The following is a 22,133-nucleotide window of genomic DNA, read 5'->3' on the forward strand; positions in this document are numbered from 1 at the left end:
AAATATGGTATTATTAAACATTATTGAATAGTGCATTATATTTATCTTTCACAATAATAAAATTTTACTATATATATATATATATTAACTTGATACATATTGACTCAACACAAATTCTAAGAAAATATTCATTAGAAATTTATTTTATTAAATTTATTAATTTCTTACTTTAAAAATTTAAAGTTAATTTTAAATTTTAATATTTCTATATAAGAAAAAAATAATTTTAAAATTTAAATTTACTAAAATAAATAAATAAAAAGATTAATTTTCTATATAAAAGTCAATTAAAATAATAAAATTGATTTACTTTAAATATTTAGTTGCAATTAATTGATATAATTTTTTATTTTGTCATGATTTATGCTGCACCGATAAAATTTTGAGAGTTGAATAAAACTTTTATCTATTTTTAAAAAAAGTATTTTAACTTGTTAATTATTGTGATTTATAATAATTTTTACGTAATTATCAAATAATATATTTACTCCTTGTGTCCCAATTTATGTGGCTTCGATACAATTTTAAGAGTCAACTAAAATTTTTATATATCTTTTAAATATTTTAAATTGTTAATTATTATGATTTGCAACACTTTTTTTATCTCAATTTATGTGGAATTGCTAAAATAATGGGAGTCGATAAAATTTCTATATGTGGTAACAAATTAGTTTTGAACATGATAGCTAATTAAATAAATAAAAAAAATTTACTTCCAATATGTAGTTATAGTTAATTAATATAAATTAATAGAATATATTAAATATTTAAATTATTATGATGAAATAATGGAATTATTATATATTGGGACATGTAATTAAGTGGGAGTAGAGGATTTTTTTGATAGGAGTCAATAAAATTTTTGTATTTCTTTTAAATATTTTAAATTATTAGTTATTGTAATTTATGGTAATAAATTAATTTTGAACATTATAAATAAGTAAAAATTTAATATATAACTATAATTAATTAATATAAATTAATAAAATATATTAAATATTTAAATTATTATGATGAAATAATAAAATTATTATATATTAAGACATCATATGTAATTATGATGAAAGGACCAAATATAATAGAAATTTCAAGTGTATACTCTTTCCGCCTTTTACGAAACTTCGTTGAGACACATGGGTCCACTCCCTTGTCTCCTTAAACTTAAAGTAACCCAACACAAAATTTTCTTGAATTCTAACCCCCTTTTTATCTTTTCTGGTTTTTCATCTGATCTTATCTTAGCTTGAACCAAAAAAAAACAAGAAGTTATTGGAAATTTTTTTTGGTTGTCCTTGACTGAGGTGAATTCTATACCATTTGATTAAGTTGTGATAACGAGTTGAAGGTTATTGTTGCAAAATTTGCCAGTTATGTTGACTTAATGTGAAAGCTGGTTGAATTTTCATTTGGGTAAGTTGTGATCAAGCTCTTGAATATTTGCATGTTGTATTCTTGAGAAAAAGGATAGTACAATTTATACGGTGAAATTGCAGTTTAGTTAAAGGGAGGATTTGAGTTGTAGTTTGGAATTTGCTTATTTTCTTGATCTTAGTTGTAGTTTTGGTCAAACTTTATTGATGGTTGATTAAGGTTTTGGAGAGGTTGTTTTTCTGCATAGAGAATATTGTACTTTGGATAACAACTTTTGATTTTCTGGAGATTGATTATCTTAGATGTAGATAAATTTTGTGTATTTTTTGGCCTATACAATTGTGAAATGGCAAATTCTGCTGAACCATCATCATCTATAAGCTTTACTTCAACTTCCAACACATCGAATGGTGGGTCGATTGACATTGGCCAAAACACATGTGCCTGTGGTGGCACTGAGACAGGGAGTAGTTATGAAATCATCAGCTTGAGTAAACTCAGTAATAATTTAGAGCAACTCTTGTTGGATTCCAGTACTGATTTTAGTGATGCTGAGATTGTTGTTGAGGGTGTTTCAGTTGGTGTTCATCGTTGTATATTAGCTGGCAGGAGTAATTTTTTCCGGGATCTTTTTAGGAAAGAAAAGGGGAATTGTGGAAAGGAAGGTAAGCCAAGTTATTCTATGATCGATATTTTGCCTTATGGTAAGGTTGGATATGAAGCTTTTCGTACTTTTTTAAGCTATTTGTACTCGGGGAAGTTGAAGCAGTTCCCTCCAGAGGCATCAACATGTGTGGACCCTTTATGTGCCCATGATTCTTGCAGCCCAGCTATCAATTTTCATGTCGAGTTGATGTATGCCTCTTACGTGTTTCAGGTTCCAGAGCTAGGGTCACTTTTTCTGGTTGGTAACATCCTTTCTGCTGATTAATATACATTTCAAGTGGGTTTGTAGTGTTCATTGTGATTCAAGCTAACAAGGACAAATGCAAAAGGTTATAGGCTTTTAGCTCGATGACGATAATTAGATATATTATGAAATCTCGATGTAAGTTTTTGATTTGAAATGATTTTTACTTCTAAACTGATGGTAAACTGTCAAAGAAAGAAAAATTCAATACATTAATCATATTGAAGTGACATACACGGCAAGACCATTGTGGTGTGAATCGAAATCCATTCATTTGCTCATACTTTAGTCGCTACTCTCGTCATGATATTCTTTTCAGTTAATATTGTTTGCTCGGAGAAAAGTAGTTCTAAGTTTTTTTTAAACAGAAAAAGTTACTCATTGCAATAGGACCTTGTCGAGTTTACATGAAATATCTCCAACTCATCGATGGATATAACATTTGGAACTCACTTGATGTTATTATGCAATAAATTTGATTCGTCTGTGTTGGTATCTTTGAGTTTAGCTTGCATATTTAATAATTGTGCTTTAGGCAGTCGGATATCATTGTTAGTTTAAGTTTTGAGGGTAGTGGTCTCTGTGGTAACCTTTTCAAATCTGTCTAATGTTTAATAAACACAATGTATATTGAGGGCACGTAATCTAAGGCTGCTTCGAGTTTATGCATTTGTAAAAAATATGTAGAGCTTTTTTAGCAGCAACCAAGAGAACAGTCTGCTAACACTAGCTTGTATAATTGCAGCGACGCCTTATCAATTTTGTCGGGAAGGCTCTTGTGGAAGATGTTATCCCAATACTTGGAGTTGCTTTCCATTGCCAATTGGACGAGCTTCTCACTCATTGCGTTGATAGAGTAGCGCGATCAGATCTTGAAAGCACATGTATTGAGAAGGAGGTTCCCTTTAAAGTTGCAGAGAGTATTAAGTGTTTGCGGCTGAAATGTCAGGGTGATGAAAGCAAGGTTCTACCCATGGATCCCTTGCATGAAAAGAGAAAAAATAGGATATACAGGGCATTGGATTCGGATGATGTTGAACTTGTCAAGCTTCTACTTAACGAGTCTGACATAAGTTTAGATGAAGCCTATGCTCTTCATTATGCTGTTGCATATTGTGATCCCAAGGTTGTTACAGAGGTTCTTGGACTGGGTGTTGCTAATGTCAACCTTCGAAATACACGTGGTTACACTGTGCTTCACATTGCTGCCATGCGTAAGGAACCATCAATTATTGTATCACTTTTGACTAAGGGAGCTCATGCATCGGAGATTACATTGGATGGGCAGAGTGCTGTTAATATCTGTAGGAGGCTGACTAGGCCTAAGGAGTACCATGCCAAAACCGAACAAGGCCAGGAAGCAAACAAAGATCGGGTATGTATTGATGTTTTGGAGAGAGAGATGCGTCGCAACCCAATGGCAGGAGATGCCTTACCCATGTTGGCCGATGATCTGCCCATGAAACTGCTCTACCTGGAAAACAGAGGTACCTTTTATAATACGCTTGGGTTTTCCACTTTTTACCAATCAAGGCCCAAGCAACTACTAGTCTTCGAGTTCTGGAAGCTAAACTTCTTTGTTGGAAATTCACACTAAGCAAGATTAGTGGTCCTACTGGACTTTGTTCATTTATAATAGTTGTGTAACTAAGATTTAATCATTTTGTATGATTAGTTCATGATTTCAAATCTGGAAAACTCCGAAGAGAATATACACTGAATTTGTGAGGAAACCTTAACTGTTAATGTTGAAAGCATGGTAATGTGCTGGTCTATTTGCACCAGGATATGCTGTCGATTAGTAGACGCTCACCTCCAAGTTTTGGTACATGAACTACAGTGTTATCATTTTTTGGACAATGACGCTGGTCACAATACCAGTTAATACCACACTGATAGTATGAGGGAATTTAGGGTAGACTAATCCAGTCCAAAGAAAAAAAAAACGTTAACATACACGCACACACACACACACACCCGAGTAACTTCTTCATTATAAGATGACTTGGAAGATAGCCAGGATGTTATCATTTACCAATGTTTGCATCTGTTTAGTACAATATCTATTCTGTCAAAATTGACTTGGTTTCTTCATTCAATTCTGATGAATCTATACCACTCAACAAGTTATTTTGTGTTGGCTTTTGTTTTACAGTGGCATTCGCACGGTTATTGTTCCCTCTTGAAGCCAAACTAGCCATGGAAATTGCAAATGCTGAGACAACAGCTGAATTTGCGGACCATTTGACATCCAAAGGTTCATCTGGAAACTTGAGGGAGGTTGATCTGAATGAGACACCCTTAATGCAAAAAGAGAGACTCTCAAAGACAGGTATCCACTGATAGACAGTTTATTGATTAAGCTCGTCTTACATGCACCAGATTACCTATTTATTTCTACTTGCATCATTATCTAATCAGTAGCTATTAATTGACATTAAGAGCATCTAGACCTGAACCCATTTTCTGCTTCCTCCCTCCTTTTCTCCCAAAAGAGGAAAAGAAGGAAAAACAAAGAATGAAAACTACTTTTGGTTTATTCTCTAGCATTAACAATTGATGTTAAATCCCCGAAATGTCCAGGATAATAGAATAATTAATATGTGCATGTGTGAAGGATTTTGCCAACCTTCGACATGACTTTAGTATGTCACTTTATATGCAATTTTCTTTTTCATTAAATACCCTTCTGACTTGAAAGAACGACTATATATATAAAATTATAACTGGCAGCATGTACGTGTCATGCCTGTAAGTATGATTATATAAAGTGGAAATTCAGACTTCAAACTGTAATATCTTTGACCAAAATATGGCGAGTAACGACTTCTTATCCTACTTCAAGTCATTTCTTCTGTAGTCTCGCAAAATTGTCCATCTCTTACTGTTGGTCCGTTCCCTCCCTTGACATTTACAGTTAAGAAGCAGCAAGAAGGGAAACACCAGGTTTGTAGTTGTCTATATAGGTGATCATTAGTTTGGACCTCTTTATCCTCAAAGGTGTAAAATCTTCCCTTCTGTTGTTCGTTTTAGGACAGATAGTAAAAAGAGACGGATGAAAGTTTTTATTTGGACCAACTGGTGTCTCTTATTCCCAAACGTGTTCATTTCTCTTATCTTCCCTTTCCTAGTTTCTAGGCAGTGTGAAGAAAAAGGGAAAAAAAAGTGAAATAGGTACATGGTTTTCTTTAGAGAAGAATCAACAAGATATAACAAGCTCATTATTTCTTTATTTTTTATTTTTGATAACCGTGCTGTCCGGGACAAGCTTTCACGCACCTGGAGTAAATCCACGAAATACGTACCACCTCCCACTAGCAACAAATCAGGTAACTCTATCCATCAAGGCTAGGCCGAATGGAAGACCTAGTTTTTTTTTTGTTTGTGCTGAGATTTGAACCCGAGACTCGGGTTTTCAACCCACTTCATTGACCAATAGGCCACATCAGCTCATTATATTTTCTCTATACGGTAATCCCCACCCCTCCGCACCCTTAGACACTCTCTGTCCAGGAGTCATGGGTGGTGCTCCCGTGGTTGTCTTAAACCCCCAACCTCTTTGGTTAGAGGTTGAGGGTTTCTTGGACTAGTCTACACCTCACTTTTCAAGTGCAGATCCTTAGTTTGTTGTCTTTTTTATACATGGCATCATGTCTTGAACTTTGAGTACCTTGGTCATTTAAGTCTGGCATATCACTGATTTCCCCAACCTTCCAGTTTACTACTGAATGTTGCTGGAAAGTTGGCATATGACTTAGTTGAGCTTTTCCCTTTCTTTACAGCTAACTGTTCCTTCAGCAGGATTGTTTGCACATAAAGGTTCCATTATGAATTGAGAATTTCAGAACGATATTTTCAAGTTCCTCTTCTCGTTATTCTAAACCGGTTCTGATTTCATGGTTGCAGTTGAGCTTGGCAGACGCTATTTTCCTCATTGCTCTCAAGTTCTGGATAAGTTTATGGAGGATGACTTGCCCGACTTATTTTTCCTTGAGAAGGGCACTCCAGAGGAACAAAAGATCAAGAGGAGGCGATTTAAGGAGCTCAAACATGATGTTCAAAGGGCATTTAACAAAGACAAGGCTGGACTTCATTGCTCTGGCTTGTCTTCATCATCATCTTCCACCTCTTTTAAAGACGGTACAAGTATCAAAGTCAGGAAACTATGATAGTAACTAGGTTTTGTCCTACAAGTTGTTTGTAAACTCAGTTTTGGATGTAAGAATAATAGCCTTTGAAACACCTACCTTGTAAAACCTTCATTAGAGTGCCTGCTCTATCGTTGACCATTTTCATAGTTCATCTTGTTAAACTTGCTTGTTTACAGTAGAAATAAAGTTGCATAAGAACACGATTGTAGAAATATTAATGATGTGGAAATGATTCACGTATATGGGGAATTTACCGTATTTTGTAACTAGGTAGAGATATTTGGATCATCATTTTTGAGAATGAGATGGGCATTTCTTGTCACAGAAGATGGTGTTTATGTTGTGTTGCAGATCATTTTCATGTTACATTCTTGAAAAACAAAAATTTTGGTACTAATTTTGCCTCACCTATATCTTCTTTTCTATTCAAGTCAGAATATGATCTCACAAGTTCATCAACAAATGCGCTTTTTTTTTTTAAACATAAGTTGAAAAGTAAGAAACTACATGTAGGTGTTTTGCAAAAAGTTATCAGCCATTACCATGGGTAAATTCAAAGCATTTCAGCTCTTGTATTATCTGTGTGATTTGAAAGATGCCCAGAACGTGAACATATTCGTGGGCTCTACATATTTGGCACCAACTTCATGCACACAACAATAGCAGCCTTGTGTAATCCAACTTGATGCATAGTAATGAAATTAACATTTGATTAAGAGACACATTGGAATTGTTTTTATAACTCTGGTGTCCAAGCACGTTTGCGTACAAATCCAGCAGATATCTGCCACCTCCCACGAGTACACGTACTAAGTAACTCTGTCCACCAAGACTTGCATATGAGCAGAAGTGATCTAGCATTTTGTTCACAAAATTATTCCACCCACACATAGTAATGTTGAGAAAGAAAGCGCAGGCGCACAAATCATGGCCTGTTCAAGACAAAGGAGTTTTGTGGCCAAACCAATATTGTTTCATAATTACATAACAATACATCATGAACAGTTTATTATTTGGGATAAAGATTAGGGAAAAGGGAACACAACTCAGAATGAGATAATTGATATTTAACAGGAAATGCCACAATCTATGGTTGTGAAAATCAGGGGCATACCAGAAGAAAGAGAATAACAGAAGCAGACAGAAAATGTAGTACACAAAGAAACAAGCAAAAGAAGAAGTGTACTTCTAAATTCTGATAGTAACAGAATAGATTGCTTTCTTTGTTCTTAAAGAGAATCCCCTCCCCCACATGAGAGAAAGATTCTTGAACCTTACTCAGGATAAGAAACTTGACCGGAAAAAAAAAGACAAGAAAATTGAGAGAATTGACAAACCTATACAGGTCTAACGACTTGCCTCCCAAAATCACGTACTAAGCCGGGGGTCTATCGGAGACAGCCTCTCTACTTCTCTACTTCACCTGAGGTAGTGGTATGGTCCGCGTACACTCTACTCTACCCTCCCCAAACCTCACTATGCGGGAATACACTGGGTATGTTGTTGTTGATTCCCATGCCAACTAGCCCGCACCTCGACTAATCCTCCAGGCGGCCACTATCTCCCACCAACACATACCAACTAATTCTATCCATCAAGGCTTATCAAAAGGATGGCAGGTCGGATATTATTTTACAAGTCTAAAGATATGTAACAGACAGATTTTACCACAAGCTTCTGTATATGAAATCAGTTCATGATACCTAACAAAATATCGAGAGTCCGCTCGTCTAAAGCATGAAGAGGAGTTGTGATGGGAGTAGCAGCTACCAACCGGGATGAGAAGTCCTTTAACTGAAAGAAAGCAGAGTAAAACCAAGTGATCCCCCCCTTCTGAAACTTCAAAATATCATTGAGTGATTTGTGTCCCCTAACAAGAGACGTATTAAGAATCTTAACCGAAAAAAAAAATAAAAGGTACAACACTGCACATTCAATTAGAAATACATTTTTCTAAAAAAACAGCTTAAGAAAAATGGCCACTTTATTCATCAAAATCGATATTGAAAATCAATTAGCTGATTGAAGTGAACTTTTTAAACTTTCCCACATTGCTGGACCTTCAGGATGTATGTCAACAAAATATTTTACAAAGCGAGTATCTGAACAAGCAAGAAGAGTGCTCACTGACAATGTTGGTTTTGCAGCACCCTTTTGCTTCAGCCATGCATACATTGAAAACCGACGATGGACTCTGTCCACATCATAGCAGAGGTAAGATGGAAATGATACAATCGACTCCACGGGATAACCTAAATATGTTTTCAGTAAATCAATTTTCTTCTCAATCACATTTTTGCTCTGGTTCAGCGTCGTTGGAGCTCGTTTGATCATATTGATTACAACATTGCAGTCCAAACCAGCATTTACTAGGCAATCAAACCTCTCTTGCAATTGGTCTCCCCGTCCACGGAACTGTTTCAAAGCTTTTGCCATCTCATCCGTATTTTCTAAGTAACCTAATCTCAATAAGAAAGTAGTTTTCTCAAATAATTTTCCCGGGCTCTGGGAAGTCATCTGATCCACGTTAAATTTTGATTTTGAAGCTAGTCTAAATAAATTCAAAGGATCATCCTTTACAGTCTGACATAAACGACACTTGTCACCCTTGAAGCCCCTCAAAACAGTCTTTGGTCCCTTCAGAGAATGTGAACCCAGAAGTTGTATATGTGCAGATACAATGTTTGAAATGTTATCGATCTCTAATCCAATCTCCAATAAGAAGTACAATGCATGCCAGAGATTTTTAGCACACTTCAGAGATAGAATATTAGGATTTTGACAGAATAGTGAGTATACGTCATTCATTTTAAGACCCAACTTCAGTAATTGCCCAACCAATACATAAATCCGTTTCCCAGAGCCTTCAAATAAGAATGCAGGGTTCATCTTAAACAAAGTCGCTATCTTTTCATCGCTATATCCTATTTCATTGAGAAAATGCAATGTGTTAAGCATTCTACCCCAACTGTAGGAGTGCCTGTTGGATAAATATCCTCCCATCCAATCATTTTCAAACCCTAAAATTTTCAATTTTTCAAGAACCTGAAGAAGTTCGCTGTTCATCTCACCAAGCAAAAGAGTAGGGGAAGAAGTCACCAACTTTATAACTGTTGATCTGCTCAACCCCAGTTTCTCATAAGCCTTCAATTTCATATCTAATACTCCATCTTCATATCCAAATATCTCAGTCGCATCCCTATAAATCTTCCCAAGTTTAGTGCGAGGGATGCCATAATAACAAAGAACATGATAATTATCAAGCAAGACATGGTCATCACTCAAAAACATCAAATCTCGTGGAAGCATAGATGTAACCTCAGACGGTTTCAACCCCACGCTCTCCAAGAACGGCTCAAACTCATTAATCGGATAATATCTAAAGAAGCGGGTCAATGCCCTTGTTACATCTTGATCATTATCAATCTTGGACAACAAACTTTGAAGGAAATGAGGTGAATTCTTGCTAATATGCTCAGCATCCATATAATTAAAACCTCTAGTACAATGCAAGTAATCAAAAAGAGCTGCTTGTCCATCCGTTCTTGCGACCCGCGTTATTTTACTCACAGCAGGAAAAACAGGTGTCTGAGTTGTCAATTCAGGGACTGAAACCTTAACATTATGTGAACTACGAAAACATCGAATATTCAACGATTGAAAGTTCTGGGGACTAATCAAAGTGGAACCCTTTTCAGTAATAGGAGAAACAAATAAGTGATTAACCTGAGATATCATTTTCCAAGATACAATTTTTCGGACTCTCCGAATTACTAACATCTCAAATAGAATATATAATTTCTAGCCTATGCAAATAGTCCAAGAAACTTTCATGGGTGATTCATTTTCTACATAAATACATTAAAGATATCACATTAATGTACAATTGTTCAGCAAAAGATGGTTTTTTTTTTTGGTGATTTTACAAGTCTAATAGAGTGAAATTGAAGGAATTGTTGATACCTCTGATTGTAATTGGTGCTTCTTTGTGCCTTAATCAACAATGCTTAGATACAAAGAGGATAATAGGGTTTTAGCTTAGATACAAAGAGGTAGTTGAGAATTCTACAACCCTAGAAGGGAGGAGGAAAAAGGAAACCCAACCCGCTACTCCAAGCCCCACGCCACTCCACCCCACCCCACCCCACCCTATACCCCCAAACCTCCTGCTCCTTCTGTCGGTTTTTTCTTTTATTTTATGTTACACGAAAGCCCATGTATTATTGTTCAGTTGGAAATATCCCTTTATAGTTTAAAATTTATACACTTAACTCCCTTTAATAAATACTCTCCCGTCTCGTTTTACTTTTGACTCTCAGGGGTCGTTTGGTTTGAAAATGGTTATTTCGGAATAAATAATTATCCCGAGATAAAATTAAAAAATGCATTTTTCTTTATTTGATTGGAGGAATTAATTTAACTCGAGATAACTTATCCCATATACATGGTGGGATAAGTTATCTTGAGATAACTAATCTCGGTATTAGTTATCTTGGGATAACCATTTTCAAACCAAACGACACCTTACTAATACTTAAACTAATTGTTTCTGTTATAAAATAATAAAGAATAAAGAAAAAGAGTAGAGAGAGAAGAGAGACTTCTTTATTTCTCTTGAGGGATGAATTACAATGAAGCAAAACTCTTTTATTTGTAGGAAAAAACCAATAGACATACACAATATATGGTAAAGTAGGTATTCACTATATATGGTAAAGTAGACATTCACTATATATGGTATATTTATAACACTCCCCCTGAATGTCTAATTGATAGATAATGTGCATCATTAAAATCTTACTAGAAAAAACCCAGTGAAAAAAAAAATCTAGTGAAGGAAAAAAATATACATCTCTAACAATACGCATATAGGTTGCCTCATTAAAAACCTTACAAGAAAAATCCAGTGAGACAAAACCTCGTAAGAAAAAAAGAGTACAACGCGTATTAACTCTCCCTAATGAGAACATCCTTGAGCCTTTGCATCCCAATCTTGTGCACCATCTTCTTGAAAGTTGTAGTTGGAAGAAACTTGGTGAATAAATCAGTCATATTATCACTTGAATGAATCTGTTGCACGTTAATATCACCATTCCTTTTATAGCTCATGTGTATAGAAAAGCTTTGATGAGGTGTGCTTCGTTCTATCTCCTTTGATGAATCCTCCATTAAGATGTTCTATGTATGTTGCATTGTCTATGTATAAAACTGTGGGTGCATTGTCATATTTCAGACGACATTTTTCTCGAATGAGATGTATCATGGACCTCAACCATATACATTTTCGGCTAGCATCATGAATAACTATTATCTCATCATGGTTCAATGAAGTGTCTATATAGACTGTTTTGTATATCTCCAAGATATAGCAGTATCCCCACATGTAAATAAATAGCTTATTTGAGATCGAGCTTTATACAGGTCAGATAAGTACTCAACATCAGCATAACCAACAAGATCGGGACTATAATCTTTAGAGTAAAATAAGCCCATATATTTTATCTCATTTCGATGTCTCCTAGTAGGACCAAAACTATATCTTGCTAACAAATTGACCGAAAAAGGTTATGTCATGCCTTGTAGTATTTGCAAATACATTAGTGCACCAATTGCAAAAAGATATGATACTTCATAACAAAGGAGTTCCTCATTTTTTTTATTGAGGTCGGAATCAATCCTTATTCAATTATGTATGTTTCTCATTTAAGCAAATATTCTATTGCTTTTGAAAACTCTCCAAGAGTTTCAATAATTTTCAAGTTATAAGCTTATACAATATAAGGATTCTAAATAGGTTTCCTAGAAACTTTTATATGCTTCAAACATTTTGAATCCTTAGAAAGTTTTCATTTAAATTTTGTTTAGTGACAATATTCAACATTTCATATGTTACATTTTCAAGTGTCTGGACTGCAAATCAAATAAGTTTTACACTTATCAAGATGCATCCTTTCATTCCACTTGGTAAATATTTCTACGCCAGCATGCTTAAATAAACATAGAATTTAGATCCTCGTAATCTTTTACAATATTGCATCAATATTGTATCAAATATATCATCGATGATATATCATTTCATATCCGTTCACAGTGTGACATAAACATTTTGAGATCTCATTACTTCGTTATTTTCAGGTACCTAAACCTTTCATAAGGATTCATGAAGTGTTATGTCGTAGGCTCTTCAAGAACACATTGCCTTCTTATTATGATTATTTGCTCCTAATCATTTCAAGGATTATTTCATTTGAAACCGATTAGTCTACCACGCTTCATGCATGCATAGATTTTATCCTTTAAGAATGCAAATAGGATCACTTGTAGCTTAAATATAATACTAAATTTGAGTCAACATATGCTTCCGACATTTGACTTGAATTATCTTTTGAACGAGGATCCGATGATAATTCCTAACATATTTCATAGCTACTTATAATCTCCCCCTTATGTTAGGAAAACCAACATTTACCCCCCATCATCATTGAGGAATTCATCTTTGTGCATCATGGTATATTATTAATTGTATACTGCATATCATACTATTAGATGGAATAGTTGGTTCCTGACCTTGAACCAATTGAGAGGGAAGAAATAATCATAATTTAATTTATTGGTCTAAGGCATACAAGTGTTATTGTATGCAACATATCATATTTCAGACCAACACATGAAGCTTTGTTCTTATTAGAAATGATTTAGCTATTTATCGAAGGCATTCAATGTCAAACCATCATCATCAAGATTGTCTTGATTACACAATCTGAAAGTTATGCTCTTAACTCAATTTTTTTGAGAAAGAAACTTTATGAATGTCAAACTGCAGCTTGACAATGAATGTACATGTGATTATCTTATATCGATACATCTTAATAGATCGCATGACTGGTGAACGGTCCCATATTTACCTTTTATACTTTTCAGTTTTTGAGGGATCAAATCCAAACATTAGTTGGTCCAACCAACTTATTATGAGAACAAACAACATAAACAATTCTTGAAGAATCTTTTATTTCTTTAACATATGTCTAGTACTCAATATGCGCATCTTCATGATGGCAAATCATTTATATCAATAGATTAAATGATTTGTATTAGTAACTCCAAGTTACCATAACATTTACAAAAATTCTTTAGCAAACATCAGGTTTACTATTGCATGAATTTCGTATCAATAAACAATAAACTCTTAGTTTATTATGGCGTGTGATTTCATCATGCTTGGGTAAATTTTCACATTCTGTTTCTTATCAACTTGAAGATATTCAATCTTTCAATTATTCTACCTCTTTTAGAGGTGGATTGTGATATCTTCACAACAAAGAATACGTTCGAGTGTATATACAGTCACATTCACCTCCAGGGTATAGATCTGTATTTATAATAATTGAAATTCTCATTTTCAGGAATGAAATATAATCATGCCTTAATCATTCTTATTCCCAGGAAGAATGAAATATAATCATGCCTTAAGCGTATCAAATTATGATAGCTACTTCAAAAACAAATTGAGGCATACATATGATTTATTGCTACCATATTCAATTTAAGAAATGGAGCATATTTAGTGGAATATGTTTCATTACTTTTCACCAAATACCCATTATTTTGCCCGAGCCATCATAATATCATCAATATAGTACATTGAGATTCAAACTCAACGTTTTATCCATATAAAGGTGTCTTAGGCATAAATCAATGAGACTTGAACCTAACATATTATCATGATCCCTTTCGATAATATTGTTCTTGATAAATAAATTTAAAACATAATGGATCCAAACCAATTATTTTTCCTCAAATCCAACAATAATTATATTATTAGTAGCAAAAGACGAATAACATAAGGAATTACTAACCTTGAAATTCTTTAGATTTATAATCTCACCTATTTGACAGAGTCTCGTGCTGATAACGTATTATAAAATAATAAAGAACAAAGAAAAAGAGTAGAGAGAAGAGAGAGACTTCTTTATTTCTCTTGAGGGATGAATTATAATAAAGCAAAACCCTTTTATTTGTAGGGAAAAACTAACCTTGGGGTTTGTAACTTTTTCATAAATAGACATACACAATATATGGTAAAGTAGGTATTCACTATATATGGTAAGTAGACATTCACTATATATGGTATATTTATAACAGTTTCAATTTACTTGTTCAATTTATAAAATTAAGATGATACGGGACAAATGACCATCTTATCTTTTGATGACATCTTTAGAGGCCAACACATAGAGGCTCAAGACTTGGTCACCTTGAGGATACGAGAACATGCATGGAGGACCCATTTTGAGCATGCCATTAAACAAATCCGTGTGTGAAAGATTGTGTGGGGGCTTACATTTGATGCCAATTTGAGACTATAAGTTTTGAAGTGTGACCCCATGGTTTTGGAGCATTGAATAAGCACCCTTCATTAAGGGTATTTTGGGGTTTTCACATGTTAAAGAAATAACCCATGACCTCTCCTTTCATTAAGGGTATTTTGGTCCATTATACTATGTAATAAGCTAGGTTATATAGTCTCTTATTAGGTCTTTTCTCTTTAGTTTATGAAAGATGAAAGATTGAAACACTTGAAATTCTCTCTCTTGAGAGTATACCACCTTAGAATAGTCTTAGTTAGGACTTGAAAAAGTCATCCTTAGTATAGGGCTTGGAAAAGCCAATATTGTTCTTTGCTTGGAAACGATGGATCTTGAGGTGAGTCGATTACATTGGCGGTCATCGTAAGAGTGTGATTTTGATTATTAAATTCATTAGGGGTTAATGTTGAAATACACTTGGTTCTTAATCTTGTAATAATCTTGGTCTCACTATCTATCCTTTCATTATTTTGCAAATCCGTGTGTTTTGTGTTTGTCATCTTATATCCCTTTGTATTGCTTGTTCTTCTCACGTTTTCTGGACTGTTTTGGCTTCTTGGTAGATTGATTTATATCATTTGGTATCAAATCCATCATTGATTTCGTTCCCACGAGATCAATCTTGGGTTTGTTCACTCAAAAAAAATTGTTGAAAAGCTGAAAAACTCAAAAATAGTAATCTGTCCACGTTTTTTTGTTTAGGCCAAAATTTGAAGCCTAGTTTTCTTGTGATTTTTGTGTGTTTTGTGTGTTCTAGTGTTAGATCTTTGTTTCCTAACATTAGAAGAGGTGTTCAAGTTCGAAAATCTCACAAAAAGAAGTTATTCTACGGGTTTGGTGTCTTGGCCGAAGTGTTGTTATTGTTTGACCGAATTTGTGTCTAGATTTAGGTGTTGTTTTGATTGTGTTTGTTGTTTCTTGTGTTGGTTTTCTTTCTCTCTAACACTAATTGAGTCTAACCCATGTTTTTGAGCAAAAAAAAATGCAAGTTATTGTGGGAAGAGTGGACGGTTTTGTTGTTGTTGTTGTTGAAGTTCTTGTGTTGTGTTAAAGAAGTCTAGTAAAAGGTTGTTGTTTGATCCAAATTCAAAGGGAAGAGAGTGTGGGCTCTTTTTAGTCTTGAAAAAACTTTCAAGAAATTACCAAAGAGGAAAAAGAACAAAAGACCTCCCAAAAGTCTTCATACCAAAAGGGAGTAAGTTCATTTTTCTAGACAAGCCAAAAGAGGAAAGGGGGACAAGACCTCTAAAAAGTTGTCTTGCCAAAAAGGTGAAAGTTGGTCAAAGTTTGAATTTTGAGAAAAAGGACTTAAAGTCTTGTTTTTTAACCTACCAAAACCGAAATTCCCACCATCTTTGTGAAATTTGAACAACCAAAATTGTGAAACAAAATTTTTCAACTTCAATAATTTTTTTTGTCCATCGACCAATAGTCAAGTGCCACATCATCAATAACTCAAGAACGTTGGAATTCCTAGTTTCACTTTTTTGATTCTATTGGTTTCCATTTTGTTAGTTCTCATACTAATTAGCAAACTAGTAAATACCTACTAGATTGTAGATTAGTTTTTGAGTATGCTTTCTTTCGTGTTAAGCGTTGTATTTTGTGCTTTTATCGTTTATAAGTTGTAGTATTTTCTTTGTTTCAAGTTCGTAAGTAAATTTTATTTTTGTGTCTTGAGTCGATCAAACAAAAATCCATTCTGACCGCCAAGTAGAATTGACATCCTATTGACTACCAGAGTATAAGCAACTTTCAATATTTGTCGCTCCAATTGTGAGAATCACAAAGGTGGGTGTATACGAGTGTTGGTGAGGAGCTTTTCCTAATAATCTTGTTTGTTCATTGTGTAGGTACAAAGGTGATATAAGAGGAACATGTCTTCAATAGCCGGGGATTATTGTGACTATAACATGGGAGACTATGATTGTAGTGAGGAGTTTTATGTCTACGAAGTTGAGGGAGATTGTGGAGGCTATGAAAATAGCCATGATCAAAACTTGGGCAGATTTGAGAGTTACGGTTTTGAGGGAGAAAATGAGGTGAATGAAGTGCCTAGTGCTTATGGTGAACTTAGAGATGATGTAGGACCTCGTGATGGATCTTATGATGACATCGAGGCATGTGAGGAGTCTTACACTTCTCACTCCAAACCTAGATTTGGTGTTAGGTATAACCCTTTCGTTCGTAAAGCTTATGAGAGCTATGATGAGAGTTCACGTGAGGAGTGTGAAGATTTATATTCTCCACCTAGTAGTACTTATTATCAAGGTTGATATAGGGTGAATGGTTATACTACTCTAGTGGAGGTTGTCCAACGAGAAGAAGAGGGTATGCATCTCCGAAATTGAGGGGTACTCGTGTTCTTTACAATGTTGATCCGAGAAGGAGTGTACACTCCAGAAAGGTGACCATTTGTGGGATACTGGGCTTCCTCGTTGTGTTAAATGATAGGTACTATAGTAACTACATCGTTCCATCCATGGTTGACTACTTGGGGTTGTTTCGCGAGACTTTACTTGTTTCATATTTCTTGGATGGGTTTAAGGTTACCAAAAGGGTCAAAGTTGTCTTCTCCCAATTTGAATACCATAAGAAGGTGTGGTGCGATATTCTTCCATTGACATATAGTTATGTATGCTTAGGTGCTGATTGGTTTGCACAACATAGAGTTCCAAATGTGCAAAATTAGCCTAATGTTGTAGAGATCGGTGGGGAAATCACCTCGTTACATACATGCTGCCCGAGCCGCAAACAGAAGTAAATACTTACTACAATCCAAATGCTTATGAGATACAAAAGATTGAGAGGAGTAAGGGTGTGCAAGGTGGTAATCCGTGAGTGGAAAAAGAAGAGGTTGTGTGGAGTGAAGTGAGAGGATTGCCACCAAACTGCGCTAACATTGTTTTTCCTTCTATTTCTACGAACATTTGTGTAGGTACCGACATGGCAAGTGAAAGAGCGTAATGCCGAAGTAAAGTTGCTGCCCAAGCTTGTAGAGGACCTTCACAACATAGCAAAGGAGAATCGACTCAAGAACTTCAAGGTAAAATAGCTAATTCTTACACTTTTGTGCATGTGAATGATAATTGTGTGGCTAGTAGCCCAGTGAGTGTAAGTAGTAGCTTACTTAATTGTGAGTCTAATGATTCTTTGACTTTTGTTGATGATGTACATGTTGTGAGTGTGGATACACTAATTGATCCTATTGATGACCAAATTGACTCTTCTTGTAAGATCAATTTATGCCCACCTAGTGTTGAAGCCTATATGTTGAACGAAAGTACATTGTCTTGTGTCATAGGTGTTGATCAACCTATTTGTAAAAATTGTCCACCATTTGAGTATGTGTGTGATGTGATTAATCAAACTCAAGTGAGTGAAGTATTTGAAAAAGTTGGTCAACAAAAGGGGAGTGAACTCGAAAGATATTCTTGGGATAATCTTGTGCTTGAAACCGTTTTGAAACTTGATATTGATCTCTTAGAGAGTGAGGAACTTGCTTGTTCCAAATCTGCCCATCGGTTAGATCATGCACTCATTAGGCATAATGTCTTCTTTGAAAATGATATAAACACTCCTAATGAGCCTAATGGTGAAAAAGATAGTATAGCTTACCTTGGAGGCTATAGCCTATATGTTAACCCACATGGTGTAACAACATTTCTCCTAAATATGGAAATGTCTTCTTGGAAGATGAGAGTAGTCTTAAGGGTAAGGAATGTGTAGTCCTAGAAGTTACTCCTTCTACTTTGTGTGACTTTATTGTTGATACTACTCATGGTGATAATTGGGAAACTCGTAGTGAGTATACACATGAGGTCACCTTAGTAGAAGTCGACTTGAGAGATACTTTTCTCTACTCTCTATTTTCTTTTGATGATATGTATGCTATTGTAGAGAGTATGTCATTTAGTTTGGGTAGAGACCACGGGAAAGGGGAGTGTTGTCTAGACCCGTGTCTATGGCCACTCTTCCCGGTTGACCCCGGTGCCAAATATAAAATGGTGATGTTGGTGCACCCAACTTGTTGCTTGGTCTACATGACAAACAAAGTGTCACTTTTGGTGAATCCCATAACCAAATCCTTCGTACATATTTCATTGAGTTTTTAATATTTCATTCAAAGGATCTTTGGTTATATTGCAAATATATCCAACCTTGGCATGTTGAGATGATTTATTGTGCTAACCATAACCCTCATGCCATGAGGAGTTTGTATTTGTTTGTTCTCTCTTCGATTTTGCAAGGTTTGGATTTAAGGTCAAATCCTTTTCAAGAAGGGGAGGATGATACGGGACAAATGGTCATCTTATCTTTTGATGACATCTTTGGAGGCCAACACATAGAGGCTCAAGACTTGGACACCTTGAGGATACGAGAACATGCATGGAGGACCCGTTTTGAGCATGCCATTAAACAAATTCGTGTGTGGAAGATTGCGTAGGGGCTTACATTTGATGTCAATTCGAGATTACAAGTTAGAAGTGTGACCCCATGGTTTTGGATCATTGAAGAAGCACCCTTCATTAAGGGTATTTTGGGGTTTGCACATGTTAAAGAAACAACCCATGACCTCCCCTTTCATTAAGGGTATTTTGGTTCATTATATTATGTAATAAGCTAGGCTATATAGTCTCTTATTAGGTCTTTTCTCTTTAGTTTATGAAAGATGAAAGATTGAAACACTTGAAATCCTCTCTCTTGAGAGTAGACCACCTTAGTATAGTCTTAGTTAGGACTTGGAAAAGTTATCCTTAGTATAGGGCTTGGAAAAGCCAATATTGTTCTTTGCTTGGAAATGGTGAATCTTGAGGTGAGTCGATTACCTTAGCGGTCACCGTAAGAGTGTGGTTTTGATTATTACATTCATTAGGGGTTAAAGTTGAAATAAACTTGGTTCTTAATCTTGTAATAATCTTGGTCTCACTATCTATCCTTTCATTATTTTGTAAATCCGTGTGTTTTTGTGTTTGTTATCTTGTATCCCTTTGTGTTGCTTGTTCTTCTCACGTTTTGTGGACGTTTTTGGCTTCTTGGTGGACTGATTTGTATCATTAAGATAATTTATTATTTTCTTTCAGTACTATCCTTGTTATGAAATGACTATACAAAATATGAGTAATAGTCAAATTTAGATTTTTGAAGGAGAGCCTTGGAGTAACTGGTAAAATTATTGCCAAGTGACCAGGAGATCACGGGTTCAAGTCTTGGAAACAGCCTCTGGTAGAAATGCAAGGTAAGGTTGCATACAATACACCCTTGAGGTGGGATCCTTCCCCAGACACCGTGCATAGCGGTAGCTTTAGTGCACTGTATTGCCCTTTTTAGTCAAATTTAGATGTTCAAAGTATAATCATTAAGATTAGTTTAGCAAAGTGAACTTTTAATAAATATTTTTTTAATACAAGTGTTAAGCCAACATGCGTGAAGTAAAATGTAGCGAATGGAGTAACTATTTACTAATGAGAGTTCAACATGCTTCAAAATTCTTTTAGCAACATCAATCAATGTAGAGGTGCACAAAAAATGATTTAATATATAAACCAACCCGAAAAATGTTATTAGTTTGTTAGTATTGTTTATTGGGTTAACAGTTCTACAGAAAAAAATTATTGGGTTATTAGTTCAGTTGACAATTTTAAGGTTTTACTTAATGATTAAATCGATAACCCAATAATATTACTTTCTCTGTCAATCTTTACTTGTCTACTATATTGAAAATAAATGTGAAGGAATAGAGCTGTCCAGTTTGAAAAATAAATGGATAATTTATTCATTTCTACCCATTTTATCCCTACCATTAAATACTATTCATCACTAAATGTATTTCTCAAGACTATATTCAAAAAGTGATATAGTAAAATAAAAACAGTAGTAGCTAACAACACATGTCTTGCAGTGACAAATTTCATAAAGTAAACAGCTAACACGACAAATGTTTTGCAGTGTCAAATACTACAAAATAAGAAGTCCACCATCCTGTTCACAAACTATGCAACAAGTAGATTTAATAATAAATGTCAAAATCGCCTTAAACGTCCTCTTTATATTATAAAATGAAACATCACATATGCCTTGCAGTGCCAAATGGCATAATGAAGTGAATATGTTTTTAGAATATTGAATAGGTTTGTGGAAATTAAAGAGAAATTGAGCAAAGGTGAGTAATATATACATATAAGTAGGGGTAAAATAGTAATTTAGTACATTTTTATTGGATGATCGGTTTATCCAATAACCCAATATACAAAAATCAAAACCGAATATAACCCAATTTTTTTAATAAAATTATTAAAAAATTATTGACTAAATAACCCAATAATAATACATTTTATTGATCGATTTGATTTTTCCACATTCCTACTTGTATTGCATTACAAGAATTGAATTTGCATCTGAACATTATGAAAATAACAAAAGTACATGTAACTTATATTTGGAATCATGAATTTTTTTTTCGAAAATTATTTACCACTCACCAACCAAACATAAGAAAATAAGTAAGAAACCAACTTATTTTCTATGAAAAAATTGTCCTTCATACCAAACACACCCTAAATCTATTTTAAAAAATAAGTATTATTGATCTCCATCAAACTTCGGTTTGTTATAAAATTGGATGCCATGTGTCCAAAACGAAGGACATGCAAAACGAAGGACATGTGGCATATCTTTAAATAGGTTAAAAACCAAATCATACTCCACCTCTTTGTATTTGGATAAGTTTTTATTTTTATTTTTTGGCTATAAATATCCACGATCAATAATAAGAGACTACTATTTTACACTCTCTATTTGATACACTTTTATCTTTATATAATTTTATATCACGTTATCATCAGGAGTCTCTGCAAACAAATTTTAATGGTAGTAAATGTAAAAAATTATTTTTCTTAAAATAATGTCAAATATATCTAGACGTGAATTTATTGCCAAGATATATCAGGCAAAACCTACATATCCTAGGCACTAGATGCTGAAATTTATTTGGATGCAATGGGTCTGACAGACATCATCAAAAATGACAATCAGGCATCGAATCAAGATCGTGCTAAGGCTATGATATTTCTCTATCATCATCTTAACGAAGGCTTGAAAATGAAATACCTTATTATTAAGGATCCTCTTATATTGTGGAATAATCTAAACGAGAGATACGACCACCTGAAGATGGTTGTCCTTCCACAGGCACATTACGAATGGATCCATTTGAGATTACAAGATTTTTAAAATATAACTGCGTATAATTATATAATGTTTAAAAATAAATCACAATTAAATATATGCGGAGAAAACATCACCAATCATGACATACTAGAGAAAATATCCCTA

At 34.4% G+C, this 22,133-nt stretch overlaps 2 protein-coding genes across 6 annotated transcripts; one reads left to right on the plus strand and one right to left on the minus strand.

The window, feature by feature from the left end:
* The first annotated feature begins 1,109 nt into the window (after positions 1 to 1,109).
* Positions 1,110 to 6,681, plus strand: LOC107858976 (BTB/POZ domain and ankyrin repeat-containing protein NPR1). The gene is made up of 4 exons (XM_016703814.2): positions 1,110 to 2,275; positions 3,027 to 3,768; positions 4,437 to 4,613; positions 6,188 to 6,681. The coding sequence occupies exons 1-4, from the start codon at positions 1,718 to 1,720 to the stop codon at positions 6,448 to 6,450; spliced, it is 1,740 nt and encodes a 579-aa protein (XP_016559300.2). The 5' UTR covers positions 1,110 to 1,717; the 3' UTR covers positions 6,451 to 6,681.
* LOC107858975 (transcription termination factor MTEF18, mitochondrial) lies at positions 6,682 to 10,576 on the minus strand. 5 transcript variants are annotated; one of them, XR_007052220.1, is made up of 3 exons: positions 8,564 to 10,576; positions 8,136 to 8,226; positions 6,682 to 7,251 (listed from the first exon to the last, which is right to left on the minus strand). XR_007052220.1 is itself a non-coding variant. In XM_047406624.1 (2 exons), exons 1-2 carry the CDS (start codon positions 10,210 to 10,212, stop codon positions 7,358 to 7,360), a joined length of 1,656 nt encoding a protein of 551 aa, XP_047262580.1. In that variant the 5' UTR covers positions 10,213 to 10,576; the 3' UTR covers positions 6,682 to 7,357. The 5 variants fall into 5 exon arrangements, 2 of the variants coding, with proteins under 2 accessions (XP_047262580.1, XP_016559298.1); XR_007052219.1 differs by having other exon boundaries at positions 6,682 to 7,286; XR_007052218.1 differs by having other exon boundaries at positions 6,682 to 7,364.
* Between the last annotated feature and the right edge of the window lie 11,557 nt (positions 10,577 to 22,133).

The sequence above is a fragment of the Capsicum annuum genome, chromosome 2, assembly GCF_002878395.1.
Source record: "Capsicum annuum cultivar UCD-10X-F1 chromosome 2, UCD10Xv1.1, whole genome shotgun sequence".
NCBI lineage: Eukaryota > Viridiplantae > Streptophyta > Magnoliopsida > Solanales > Solanaceae > Capsicum > Capsicum annuum.